This window comes from Lepus europaeus, chromosome 1 (assembly GCF_033115175.1).
Source record: "Lepus europaeus isolate LE1 chromosome 1, mLepTim1.pri, whole genome shotgun sequence".
In the NCBI taxonomy this organism is placed as follows: domain Eukaryota; kingdom Metazoa; phylum Chordata; class Mammalia; order Lagomorpha; family Leporidae; genus Lepus; species Lepus europaeus.
Window position 1 is genome coordinate 159,455,208 of NC_084827.1, and position 12,894 is coordinate 159,468,101.

At 35.5% G+C, this 12,894-nt stretch overlaps 1 protein-coding gene across 1 annotated transcript in view; it reads right to left on the reverse strand.

Moving 5' to 3' along the window:
* ABCA12 (ATP binding cassette subfamily A member 12) overlaps nt 1–12,894 on the reverse strand; it is a 183,908-nt gene that overhangs the window by 13,656 nt on the left and 157,358 nt on the right. The window contains exons 39-45 of the mRNA XM_062201848.1: nt 11,372–11,477; nt 7,689–7,743; nt 6,987–7,164; nt 5,416–5,531; nt 4,242–4,401; nt 2,603–2,856; nt 886–1,090 (exon numbers count right to left, since the gene is read on the reverse strand). Coding sequence (XP_062057832.1) covers nt 886–1,090; nt 2,603–2,856; nt 4,242–4,401; nt 5,416–5,531; nt 6,987–7,164; nt 7,689–7,743; nt 11,372–11,477 — 1,074 coding nt within the window. The remainder of the gene's footprint in view (nt 1–885; nt 1,091–2,602; nt 2,857–4,241; nt 4,402–5,415; nt 5,532–6,986; nt 7,165–7,688; nt 7,744–11,371; nt 11,478–12,894) is intronic.

The window sequence follows — 12,894 nt, forward strand, 5'->3', positions numbered from 1 at the left end:
TCTAAACCAAAGATATGTTGTTACTGTGTCTCTTTCTTCCTTCTCCCTGGGTGAAATAAATTACTTATAAATGTAAATCACTAGAACTATTCATGGATGCTATAGTGTTTTCCTGGCATTTGGTAAAACTTCCCATTTTAAAACAAATGGGTACTTATGTATTATTGTTTTTCTTTAAGCATCTGAACATTCATATGTATATCAAGGGCTCATTTTACACATTATATTATAGCAATCTTCTATGTGACATAATAAAATACCCTACGAGTAGATGTGCTAACCTGAAGAAGTAATTATATTTATAGATTTCACATTATTCACAAAAAATCAGAACTTCACAGAAAAACCTACTGAAGCAATACTTTCTTTATGCTGCCGAATAAATTTGATGCATGTACTTTATAGCTCTGCTCTAAAAACTAAGGGAGATAGCCATATTCTCTTTCTCCTTTCAAAGCTGCCTTAACACTGCTCTATGAAAACAGCAAGAATAAAAATGGATGCAGTTCTAGGACCTCACTTCTGAAAACTTCTGATACTTTTATGCTGATTTTTTCAAGAAGTTTGGAAATTAAAACTTGAGAGAGCACCCTAAATGGACTTCATGACTGAACGTTCCCTGTAGGGAAGACAGTAATATGAAAAGGGACTCAAGGACTTGCTGGACAGTAGGAGCTGGTGATTCCTCTCTGCCAAGAGAGAACACTTATCAGGCAAATAACATGTGGACATTTGTGAAATAAATATATGTATATATATTTACACATAAATAGAAATTTGTATTTATATATGGAAATATTCATAGATTGACTCATAATTCTAGAAAAAAAGGTATGTATTACTAATTTTACCAATAAAAAGGACAGTTAGAAGGAAAACAGTTACCTCTCCAGCAGGTATCCCAATACTGATGTTGTTTACAGCTACAATCTTTTTGTGGATAAGCTGGTAGGTCTTTGTGAGACGATGGAGTTGGACCAGGTCAAATTCAGCTGCACCACTCTCAACTCTTAATCTCTCAGCCTGCACATCTTCATCTTCATCTGTTGTCTCCATTACAGGTGAAGAATTAAATTTTCTGAGGAAGAGTCTAAAAATAGACCCAGTGATTTTACATCAATTATTTTATACCAGTGATTTTTAAATGATGCCCTTGGATTTTGACATGTTTTAATGGGTTTTCTCTTCACTGAAAGCGTACCATAGTATTTAGGCTTCTCTTAAATGTGTTATATATGCATATTATGCTACTTAAATAACTTGAAAATTAGCATAGACTTTTCACCAAACTCACCATGATATTTCAGAAATAGATTTTGCTTTCCATGCCTTAAGTGATTGCAGTTCCACTGTTAAAATTAAGAACTTAGGACCAGTGCAGTGATGTAGCACATAAAGCTGCCACCTGGGGTACCAGCATCCCAGATGGGCACCAGTTCGAGTCCTGGCTGCTCCACTTCTGATCTAGTTCCCTGCTAATGTGCCTGGGAAAGCAGTGGAAGATGGCCCAAATACTTGGGCCCATGCATCCATGTGGGAGACCCAGAAGATGCTCCTGGTTTCTGGCTTTGGACTGGCCCAGCTCCAGCCATTGGGGCAATTTAGGGACTGAACCAGAGGATGGAAGACCTCTCTGTGTCTCCCCTTCTCTCTCTCTGTACCTCTGCCTTTCAAATATATAAATAAATCTTTCAAAATGTTTCATTTTTATATGCAATATAATATACATGATATAAAAATCAAATGGTATTGAAGAATGTATAGTGAAAATTAAATCGCCTTTCTACTACATATTGTTTTCATCACCAAAAGCACTAACATTAGAGAGAGTCTATGGATAGGTGTATATAAATGATACACATTTCTTTTTAAAGCAAATGGTAATATACTTTACACTTAGTTCTGAAACTTGTATTTTTCATTTAATATATATTAAAGAAAATCTTAAATATTGCATGGAGAACTATATCCAACTTTCTAATTGCAGATTAGTATTATATCTATGAATGCATGTATGTAGTTGATTTACCTAGTGTCTGAATTAAGGACATAGACGTTATGTCTATACTTTCACTACTAGAAATGGTTATAAGGATGAATAATTTTATACATGCATAATTCTACACATGTGAGTATATCTATTGGAAAAATTTACAGAAATGGAATGACTAGGTTAGTGGTATGTGCATTTGTTTTAATTTGTGATGCTATCCTCAAGTTATCATTTGCTTTTCCCCAACTCATTTTCAAAATGATATATACTCTATCCTCTCCCGTTTCTGCCTATGAAACTCCAAACTTCCAAATTCAACTCAAAGACTGTATCTTCTCTTTATGCAAATATCTTCTCTCCACCAATGAATCTCAATCTCTTTATGGCTAACAACATTTTCTCACTCTACAGCAATACTTGCAGATACATAGGAAGGTTAGATAACTATTTACTAGAATGAAGTGAATGGTGAATCATGCTTCAATTTTTGGAAGTTTCTTGAGCAAAATATGTTCAAATTACTAAGAGAAAATAGACTATTGACCCCTCACTGAGTATTTTTAATTCAATTCCATCATTAATATCAAACACTATATTTTCATTATTTACCTGAATTTCTTGATTAGCCACTCATTGATTAGGAGTCGTAAGAGAAAGAACATGGTACCCTGAGCAACCAAAGCCACAAACATTGCTCCCAGTTTATCCATCTCAAAGGTTTCACTTGGGTATTCCACTCCATATGCTTTTAAGAAGTCTAAGACTGACTGTTGTTGAGAAAGTTCAATCAAACCATAGCCAAAACAGAATTGTGGGAAAATCAGGAAAATGCGCTTGAGGGTTTCAGAAATAAGTTCTAAAGTCTGAAATAAGGAAACAAAGATAAATTTCAATGTTATGCTTCCAAAAATTGACAAAAAATATTTAAACTAGATATGGATAAATATTGAAATCTGTGAAGTTTGGTAATCTAGATTGAGATTTATCTTACACGTATGCTGAATTTGCATCAAATGTTTTTTTTTATTTTTATTTTTTATTTTTTTTTGACAGGCAGAGTGGACAGTGAGAGAGAGAGAGACAGTGAGAAAGGTCTTCCTTTTGCGGTTGGTTCACCTCCAATGGCTGCCACGGTAGGCACGCTGAGCCAGGTGCTTCTCCTGGTCTCCCACGGGGTGCAGGGCCCAAGCATTGGGCCATCCTCCACTGCACTCCCTGGCCACAGCAGAGAGCTGACCTGGAAGAGGGGCAACCGGGACAGGATCGGTGCCACAAGCCGGAGGATTAGCCTAGTGAGCCGCGGCACCGGCATCAAATGTTTACTATAAACAAATGGCAGAAGGGTTGTATTTTTCTTGTGGCAGCCTAAGCTGTTGGACCTAATCTTGGAGATAAAATATCTTCTAAACCTACCTTAGACATTTGGAATATAAAACTAGAGAAGATGCTGGATGTAAATGGTATTAGTAGGTGCCTGTGTGAAGGAGGTACTTCATTTACATAAAGTTTCAGAACCTAAGGTAATTCCTACTTGAACAGGACTAAAATACTGAAATGAAATGGAAGGATGGCCAACATCTCAAAGAAGGGTGAAAGGCTCGTTTTCATGTTACTCACATTTGGAGCCAACTACTTCCTCCTCATGAATTTTCTTCCTCCTCCTAAAGTGTGCTTATCTATTTCTCAGCTCACTTCATTTCCTTTCTATTCTTTTCTGTTCAATTGCTTTGCACTGTTAGTACTTCTCTTCTCACTAATCATAATCGTCAGTTTTGAATGGAAAGTGATGCTTACAATGAAGTAGATTCCAATACATGATTGAAAGGGAGTGAATTAGGTTTTTTTCTGTGTGAATGTTCGAATGAATTTTAACCTATAGTCATATGAATAAGCCATTATTGTCCTTGTCACTAGCAGACCATGAAGATTTGTTAATGAGTAAAATGTTTAGCTAATTGTTTGCATGATTTATGCAGAGCTATATAATATATCTGATTTCACTTCTGTCACCCCATTTAAGCCCTATCAAATGTCAATAGTTTTGACACTTATAATCAGCAATAACCTAGATAGAGCCTTAGAAAGAATTTTTAAAAGCTGTACTTTATTCTCTCCTAAATTTAATAGAATTCAATCATATTCTTCTTTGCTATTTAAAGAATGCAGAATAAAGAAAAATTTTCACCTTGAACATGTTAACACTTTTGATACATTCACTGAAGTTTCACAGACTAATAAAAGATCTTACCGGATCATTAGGCTTTTCCTTGGAAAGAAAGTATACCACGGACAGGGAAACAATGGAATTGATGCCAAAAAACAAGTTGACACAGACGTAAGTGATAAAGGCCATTCCTGTTTCATGGAAGAGCCCAGCCAGTAAGTACATCCATGAAAATGTTGCATATCTGTAGGTTAATAATACTGAGAATCAAAATTCTGTCTTAATCATTCTATTTTATAATATAATAAAATTAAAACTTAGATGATGTCCAAAGTAAAAATTCACATCAGGGATAAGTTGCCAAGCCTTGGCACCAGATCTCTCTTTCAACCTCTTTTTGACCAAAAAAAAAAAAGGCATCCAAAGAATGTTTATCAAATGACAATAAGAATCTATTACAAATTAATCCCCTCTGGAGATGGTATTATCTGGAGCAGGCAGGAATTTTTGTTGCTTAGAAATATGGGTATAATCAGTATAAATCATATCATTTAAAGCTGAGGAAAATTAATGACATCAATGTAAGGTAACTAAGCAGAAACAGCATGGTTAGAGGCTAGATAGCATGTATGAGTAGAGACTTGAGAAATTTTTGAAGTGATTAAATAGAGTGAAAGGAACAAGAGACAGAGAGGCCCTGAATCACCTAAAATTGCTAATTAAGGAATACTACCTCTGTATTTAGGGCACGAAGAATTGTTACACTAGTTATTGATTATATCATCATGTATTAGCCTAATACAGAAACATCAGTGTTATATGTGTGCCCTTAGACATCAGTAACAAAATAATTAAAAATAAATGTATATGAATTTATATGAAGATATATTATATAGTGATAGAAAGTATATATAATGTGTAAAAACATAAATTCACACATGTATACATATTTCTGCTCATCATAAAGCCTTTTTTGTATAAATTAGATTACATTTGTAAATTGATACACATGACACTTGGCATCCAATAAGTACTCATTAATGTTAGGTATTGCAATTAATAATAGCAGCATTAATTTTCAGAGGTATTTTATGGTTCACAGACTATAGACTAACAAATGTAATGTACTGTTAGTCATCATTCATGTCAAATGAAACCGTAAGACAACTGGAAATTAACTAATAATATTTAGGTTCTACTTGTGTCCAGGAGCATTGAGTTTTGTAAATTCTTCTTTCATTTTTCATCAGCAACTTACCCAAACAGCAGAAGCAGGAGAGATACAGCACCTAGGTTGTTTTCACTATAGAAGGCAGGTAACTTGAAAATTGCAATGACACCAATTGAAAATGTTACAGGTACCAAGTAGAAGACCTAGGGGAATATGCAAAACAACATTTACTATATGGCAAGTATTTTTCAAAAAAATGTATAGCCCATCTATAACTCATGCAACAAAACACCTAGAAACATTTGAAAGAATGAATTTTTATTTTTGTTTCCATTTTTTATAATGATCAGCTTATTTTACATGGATTTCACTTGAGAATTTGTCTCCTTCCGTATGAAGTCAAGGTAGTCATCATGTTTCTAGATACCCAAGAAGTCTGTGGTGTTCCTGCCTTGAGCTTTAAGACTTGGGATCATTCAGTGACAGAGGTTCACTAAGAAAGATGACAGCCAGGCATCTTGGCATTAGATTCAATCCTCAAAGTATTAATTTAGTTTTGAATCCTGCAACTCTCTCAGGTGGTTGATATAGATACTTGGTTACCAGCGTGAGTCACTCTGTGAAAAACAGTAGTCTCACACATTCTTGGAATCGCTGGTGTATGAACAAAGAATGCAAAGTCTTGTTGGCAAGTAGAAATATTAAATGCTAAGGAATCTGCAGCGAGAAGCAAGCAAAATTACAATGGTGTAATTTAATGAGAGAGGAGGGAATTGAATCTCTTAAATTGAAATGAGCACCAGATAGAAGACAACAGAATCTAAAATACAAGGAGACTTTCACAGAGGTGTGTACTTGAAGCTTTCTTAACATTAAAGCTCCTATTAAGTCCAGAGCAATCATTACCATTCTTTTAGATTTGACTTCTATAACAAACACATTTCAGACCTCACTGGATACATTAACAAAATGGATATGCAGTTAATTACTCTCCAGCTCTTCAAGCCAGTTATCTCCAGAGCAACTTGGCCAATTTCACCATAATCATGAGGCAAATGTATAATCGTGGGCTTTTGGCCAGCCCTGGCACACTTAGAATCAAGGAAAACCACATGAACTTTGGAGCCATCTTATGCAAATGAGAGAGGTGTCAATAAAATATATCTTTTCTTTCCCTACTAATCTCTATACGTTATTCAGCAGGGGCTGCTACTTCAAATTTTTCACTACTGGTTGATTAAATTTGTATAAACTTGATTATTTGACACTATTGAGTAAGGCTATTATGATGCTAGGCTTACATTTCTTCAGAGTAGTGGCTTCCAGATGTACTTAAAAATCTCCTAAGGGATCTCATTAAAAATGCATATTCTCCATGCTCCATTCCCATGATATGCATTTAATAGCTCCAGAGTGAGGCCCAGGAATCTGTATTTTAACAAGTGCTCCAGGGAATTTACTAGAGCCCACAGAGCTGGGGGAAGGTGGGTTTCTCTTTCCTTCAACCACTGGCAGAATGTCAATCTGATTCAAATTGTTTTTCTTGGTATACTCTATTTATAATTATAATATGAATAAAATAGAGTAAATAACTCTTGAATATAAAACAGATGCTTCCTATCCAAATTCATCCTGTCTCTCCTGCTAGGGTTACTCACCATGTCATATATGAAGTTTGTTACCCAGTAGCACGTCACACCAATGCCTGAAATGTGCTGCAGCTGCTTGGCTTTTGTCTGATGCTCCCTTACAACGTAAGTGACAAAGCTGGCGGTGGTGACGGAGTAGCCCATTAGGATGGACAGTGCCACTAAAATATCGATTAAACTGCTGATTCTATAGAGAGCAACAGGGAGAGGAAAACACACTTAAGTTTGTGGAATTCCTTTCCTTTCAAGATTCCTGACTAAAGCTATCAACCAAACAATGCGAGCATTGTCTGTGACACAAAGGCTTCCTGCAAGGCAACTAGGGAATATCTTTCCACATAATTCTCCTGTGACCCTGGAAAAAAATGTAATTTCTGTGCATCTGAATTAACTAGGAATATTTGATACAAAAACTTCAGTCTCCAAGGGTTACAGGGTAGGCCAAGGATATATGGCTCTTTATCACAGAAATTGCACTTAAATGCTATGCAATTGGAAGGAAGTTGAAGTGATGAAGAACTTAGATACTTGTCTCATGAAAGCTGCAGACTCTGAATCTGCAGTCAACAGGCTCCACTTGGCAACCCCACTCAACATGCTTTCAGAAACTTCCTTTTATCCCAGCTGGTGACTTATTTTACCAGCCCATCTAGACTGACATTAAATCAGATACAACTGTGATTTCCATTTATTGCACTTTTATCTGCTTACGTGGCTTGTTCTTGGTCTTGTACTCCAGGATAAGGATGGCTATACATGATGATACCTTTAAAAAGAGACAATTTTTCTATTAGTAGATATTCAGTTAATCAAAAAATACCTATTTTTAAATGAATAATGTATATACTTTCCTTCCTATGCTCTGATCTAAAGAATCTTACTTTGGGGATCCTCTTTTAAAAGAAAATGATTTTCCTCCTGATTTTATCAATGTCACACAGTTAGTGGTGCCCTCATAAAAAGTTTTCTTTAGAAGGAGGGGATCAAGAATTTACATTTCTTATATTGCATTTTCCTCTCTATTACATTTAAATAATTATTTTTCTATTCCCTTCTATCTGGTCACATGTATATTTGTATTTACCAGTGCTTCAGAAATGCAGGATTTTGAAATAAGCAGCTCTAAGGTTGGGCCCATTATAGGAGGGACCCCTAAAGAACAGACAACACCTTATTCTTCCTCACTGTGCTATGGCTGTGACAGGGAAATACTCTCCTCCTCTACTACTTTTAAAATGCCTGTCTTTCTAGAGCTCTTTCAGAGCAGGGTTTCAGAGCTTCAGCTAGACCAAAGGCATTTTTAGTGCAACATAAAGGACCAGGACGATTCAATGATATTTGCTTGCTCCAGAAAAGTTGTCACTTAATTTCAATATAGTCTCAAATTATCTGGATTTCTTAGAGTTGTCTATACATTCTGAGTTAGGAGCAAGGCTCTTTCCCCGAATTCTTAGAGGGCCTTGATTAGCTGGAATCAAAAATGATCTGGCAACAGTTTCCCAAAGAAGCACAGTAAAAATGCAAAGTCTGCATTCTCTGGTAACTGTAGACAAGATTGGCTTGGGATGGAAGTGAGGCTTTCCCCTAAATGCTTGTTCAATCAGAGTTACAAACTAAAAGAGAACTTACTGCTTGTATAGTATGTTTATTGTTTTAAACGACTAAGTCCCTTGCACAGCATCTATATATGCATAGTACAAATGATTTTAAAGATATATTCTCTACATTAATGTACTTATAATTCCTATTTCATGGATTGTGATATGTTTTGAAGTTGAGTCCTACAATGGTTTTGTGTTAAAAAATATAAAGTATACAAGTAAACTAACAGCAAAAATAAATTTGAACTATAATTTTAGTCACATCATAAGGAATGTACTTTTCCTATTTTTTCTGTAAGTTAATGGACCCATTTAAAATGGAAATTCAATTTTCCATGGGGCCCTACTTAAATCCTGTTGCTAAATAATAATATAAGCAGTAGGAAACTTTTACTTCTCTTTTGTATTACAGAAATAAGAAATATTCTACTTCATCAGAAGAATCTTTGCAAATATATTTTATTTCTCCATGCAAAAACCTGGAAAACCAGTTGTTTTAATATACGTATTTTTTGTAAATATGTCAGGGTTTTGGCTCTATATTAGAATCAACTCTGTAAATTCTGTACATCCAAAATAATGTCTTCAGTACAGCAGTTAGTCAATGAATGCTTATTAAACCAAATCAAATCTTAAAATTTTGATCAATAACTTCCTCACATACAGTATTTATTAAAAATAATGTTTTCTGTTGTCTCTAGAGTTTTAAACCTAAAATGAGATACATTCCATTGACCATTGCAACTAGTACAAAAAAAAAAGGTTTTGAATAAACATTGGCACAGAAGGGGCAACGTGTTAGAATTTTTGAAAAAGAGCTGAGTTATACAACATTTTGTAGAAAAAAAAAATCTGTATTTTTTGCTAAGAACAGACTTCTCATATTAAATTAGCCACTAGAGGGAACCACGTGTATATAATAGATATTGACATTGCAAAGGATTACTAATTAAAAGATTTTATTAGTATGTTAGGATTCAAAGAAAATCAATTTTACAACTGGACTAAAATCTCAATTCATGCAGAATCTAACAAAAATGCCTTCAAATAAGTAGTGTTTCAGAGGGAGGGGGTAGGAGAATAATTAGATTCATTTTTAAAGACAAGTAATGTTACCATGGTAAACCCCATAACTACATTATGAAACAAAACAGTATTTTAGGGTGATATGGATTTTTGTCTTTGAAATAAATAAAACACTTTGCAGAGAGGTTGGAAAGCTACCCTTTTCATAAGTCTATATAAGAAAATTAATAAAGACTAGAAAGTACATAAATACTAATCTTTTTATAACTCAAGCAAAGCCTTATTTTTAAATTAAAAAATAAATTTCAGTTTAGGATCAATATAAAGTTTATGTTTGAGAATTGTGTAACTTAAGTACAGTGGTAGGAGGTAGAGCAAGCCTGCTGGTGTCTGGAATGACCCGGACTGCCTTGGTCTAGGGAGAGAGCTAGAGTACAGATTTCAAAACGCTGACCCTTCAAAGGTAGCATTTGTCTTTTGTTCTCTATATCTTTGCTACAGATTCCCCTATTCATTTCCATCGTTCTCAAACTTTCATTATCTGTCACAGAAATGCATATGTTTTTCTCTGAATAAGACATCCTATTAAAAGTCAAATGTTCAATAGTATTTAAAAGCAGGTTACACTAGACCTACCCGGCTTTTAATTTAATTTACTACTTTTGACCATGCCTTTGCAGATACTCTAACCCTACAGACCATCAATTTTTCTATTTTCCTCATGGTTACTCCTGCTAAGAAAATACCAAAGCAGTTGGGGAAAAATATAGTGTTGTCTTGGAAATTATGAAGCCTAAAGTCTGTTGCTGGAATGAATATTTGACTCTACAATTTACTTCATTTACTTCTGTAATCACCAGTACATCTGGCCCACACTATTATGCCCAACAACAGGGAGATGAAAGAAAAGCACATGTCAGTATTTTTAAAAGATATTTTGTGTCTTTTTTTTTCCTACTTAGCAGGCTTGCCTGAAACTGAATCTAGGACAGCAAAGGTGTTACTCAGTTTTTCCACATCCTTAGTGTTAAAAATCAGTATGGAAAAAACATTTGACCAAAATGCAAGAAGATGAAATGGTATGAGCAGTGATTGAATCAGAAAAATCAATCTCTTAATATTCCAAACCTTAACTTAAAAACTATATGGAAGCCTCTTGGGAAACCAAGTGATGTGAACCGGGATGAATTCAGAGACACGCTATGAAGGACTAGATAAATGAACAGAAAGGAGTCAGACAGCCCTTGATTCAAATTCCACTTCTGAGTGTCAGGGAAACAGCAATGGGGAACAATGATATTCACCCTGAAGGGTACTGTAAGGATCAGCAGTATTTCATATGAAGCATGTTTATATGGTAAGTGCTCAATAAATAGTAACGCTTTAAGTCAAGTGTAGAAATTTTTGTTCTAAAAATTTTGTCTTTGTGTGAACAATTTTTACAATGTATTTTCTAAAACATTAGCTAACAGACAAGTAAATAAGTTAAAAATATTTACTTATGAGCTACAACTATCAGATGTGGGTATGAAGTCAGTCTGACTATCCTGACTTGATAAACTAGGCAACTAAATTAGCCTGAAATTAAGGGGACTATCCAGAATGTTCTATCTGGTGATAGTTACTACTTTCAAACTCCTTTTAAAGACCTGTGATTTAGGTGCACTAAAATACCCACCACTGGAAGGAATTAGAATATAAGGTGCATTTTTATAGAGAACGTAGCAAAAGATGGAATCCAAGATGCTACAATGTAAATAACTTTACCATGTCTGGCAGCATCGTATTCTGACATATTAACTCGCAGGAGGAAATTGTTCAGGCTATTGAGGTAAGCTGGAAGGGAGTGGTAGCCCTCTGGATCGTACCACACCTGTTGAATACCAAAAGAAGGCAAGATCAATTAACCTGTCTTAATAGCTAATAAGTTACCTTATTTTTGTTGAAAATAAGAGCTCCAAAATCCCAATAACCCATTTCATCTTGGAAGATACTGACCAAAAGCCTGTAAGTTTCTAAATTAGAGATGGGCAGAGATTAGGAAGATAGTTGTTCTGTGTGATAGCACTAAGTTATTATTCTGGACCCTCTCTATAGACAAAGCCTGAAATAAACTGGAGAATTCATTGTTATCTCCATCTCTGTGGTAGATCGACAAAGGTGCTTGAGACTACAGCAAGGTGTCCTGGCTGTCAATAATGATAATAAAAATAAATGGCACATGGACCAGGCTGGAGAAAGAAATAGAATATAAACACTGTGGCCTTGGCAATAAGATCAATAACTTGAAAATTCCCTACTAATTTTCTATTCCTATTTTAACCCACAAGATATTGACTATCTTTACCTTCTATGTTTTTTTTTTTTTTTTTAAATTTTTTTTTTTTTTTTTTTTTTTGACAGGCAGAGTGGACAGTGAGAGAGAGAGAGACAGAGAGAAAGGTCTTCCTTTTGCCGTTGGTTCACCCTCCAATGGCCGCCGCGGTAGCGCGCTGCGGCCGGCGCACCGCGCTGATCCGATGGCAGGAGCCAGGTGCTTCTCCTGGTCTCCCATGGGGTGCAGAGCCCAAACACTTGGGCCATCCTCCACTGCACTCCCTGGCCACAGCAGAGAGCTGGCCTGGAAGAGGGGCAACCGGGACAGGATCGGTGCCCCGACCGGGACTAGAACCCGGTGTGCCGGCGCCGCAAGGCGGAGGATTAGCCTGTTGAGCCACGGCGCCGGCCTTTACCTTCTATGTTGAAAGAGGGGTTAAAGTATTGGTGCAATTCAAGAAAGTCTGCTGGTAATTCAAAATTACATATTTTATCTATGGGGAAATTATTGTACATCAGAAACTCCTTTGTTTATGCAAGACTATTTACTCTGTGTGGAGAGAGGGAGGGATAAATAAAAATACATTACTAGTTACTTTCTACATGACTTTGTGAAAATAGGCGCAATAATACCTGTATCTATTTCATAGAGATATTGTGAGCAGGCAATTAGTTTGTATAATAAGTGATACTAGTGGCTGGTGTATAACTGTTACTAAATGAATATCGGTGTTCCTATCACCCCCCCCCAAGATTGTAAATGTCTCTTACTAGCAAATGAGAACTATGTGAAGAACAATTTAAAATCTCTAAGACTACCATCAATTATATAGGTATTCACATATCTGATTCTATGACTCTGATTGTTTGAAAGCTCATGATCTTGAAAAAAATAATGCCAACCAGATTATTTATCTCCATAAACTTCAGTTAAATTTCCATGTGCTTTAAGAAGAAAGGCTAACTATATGGGG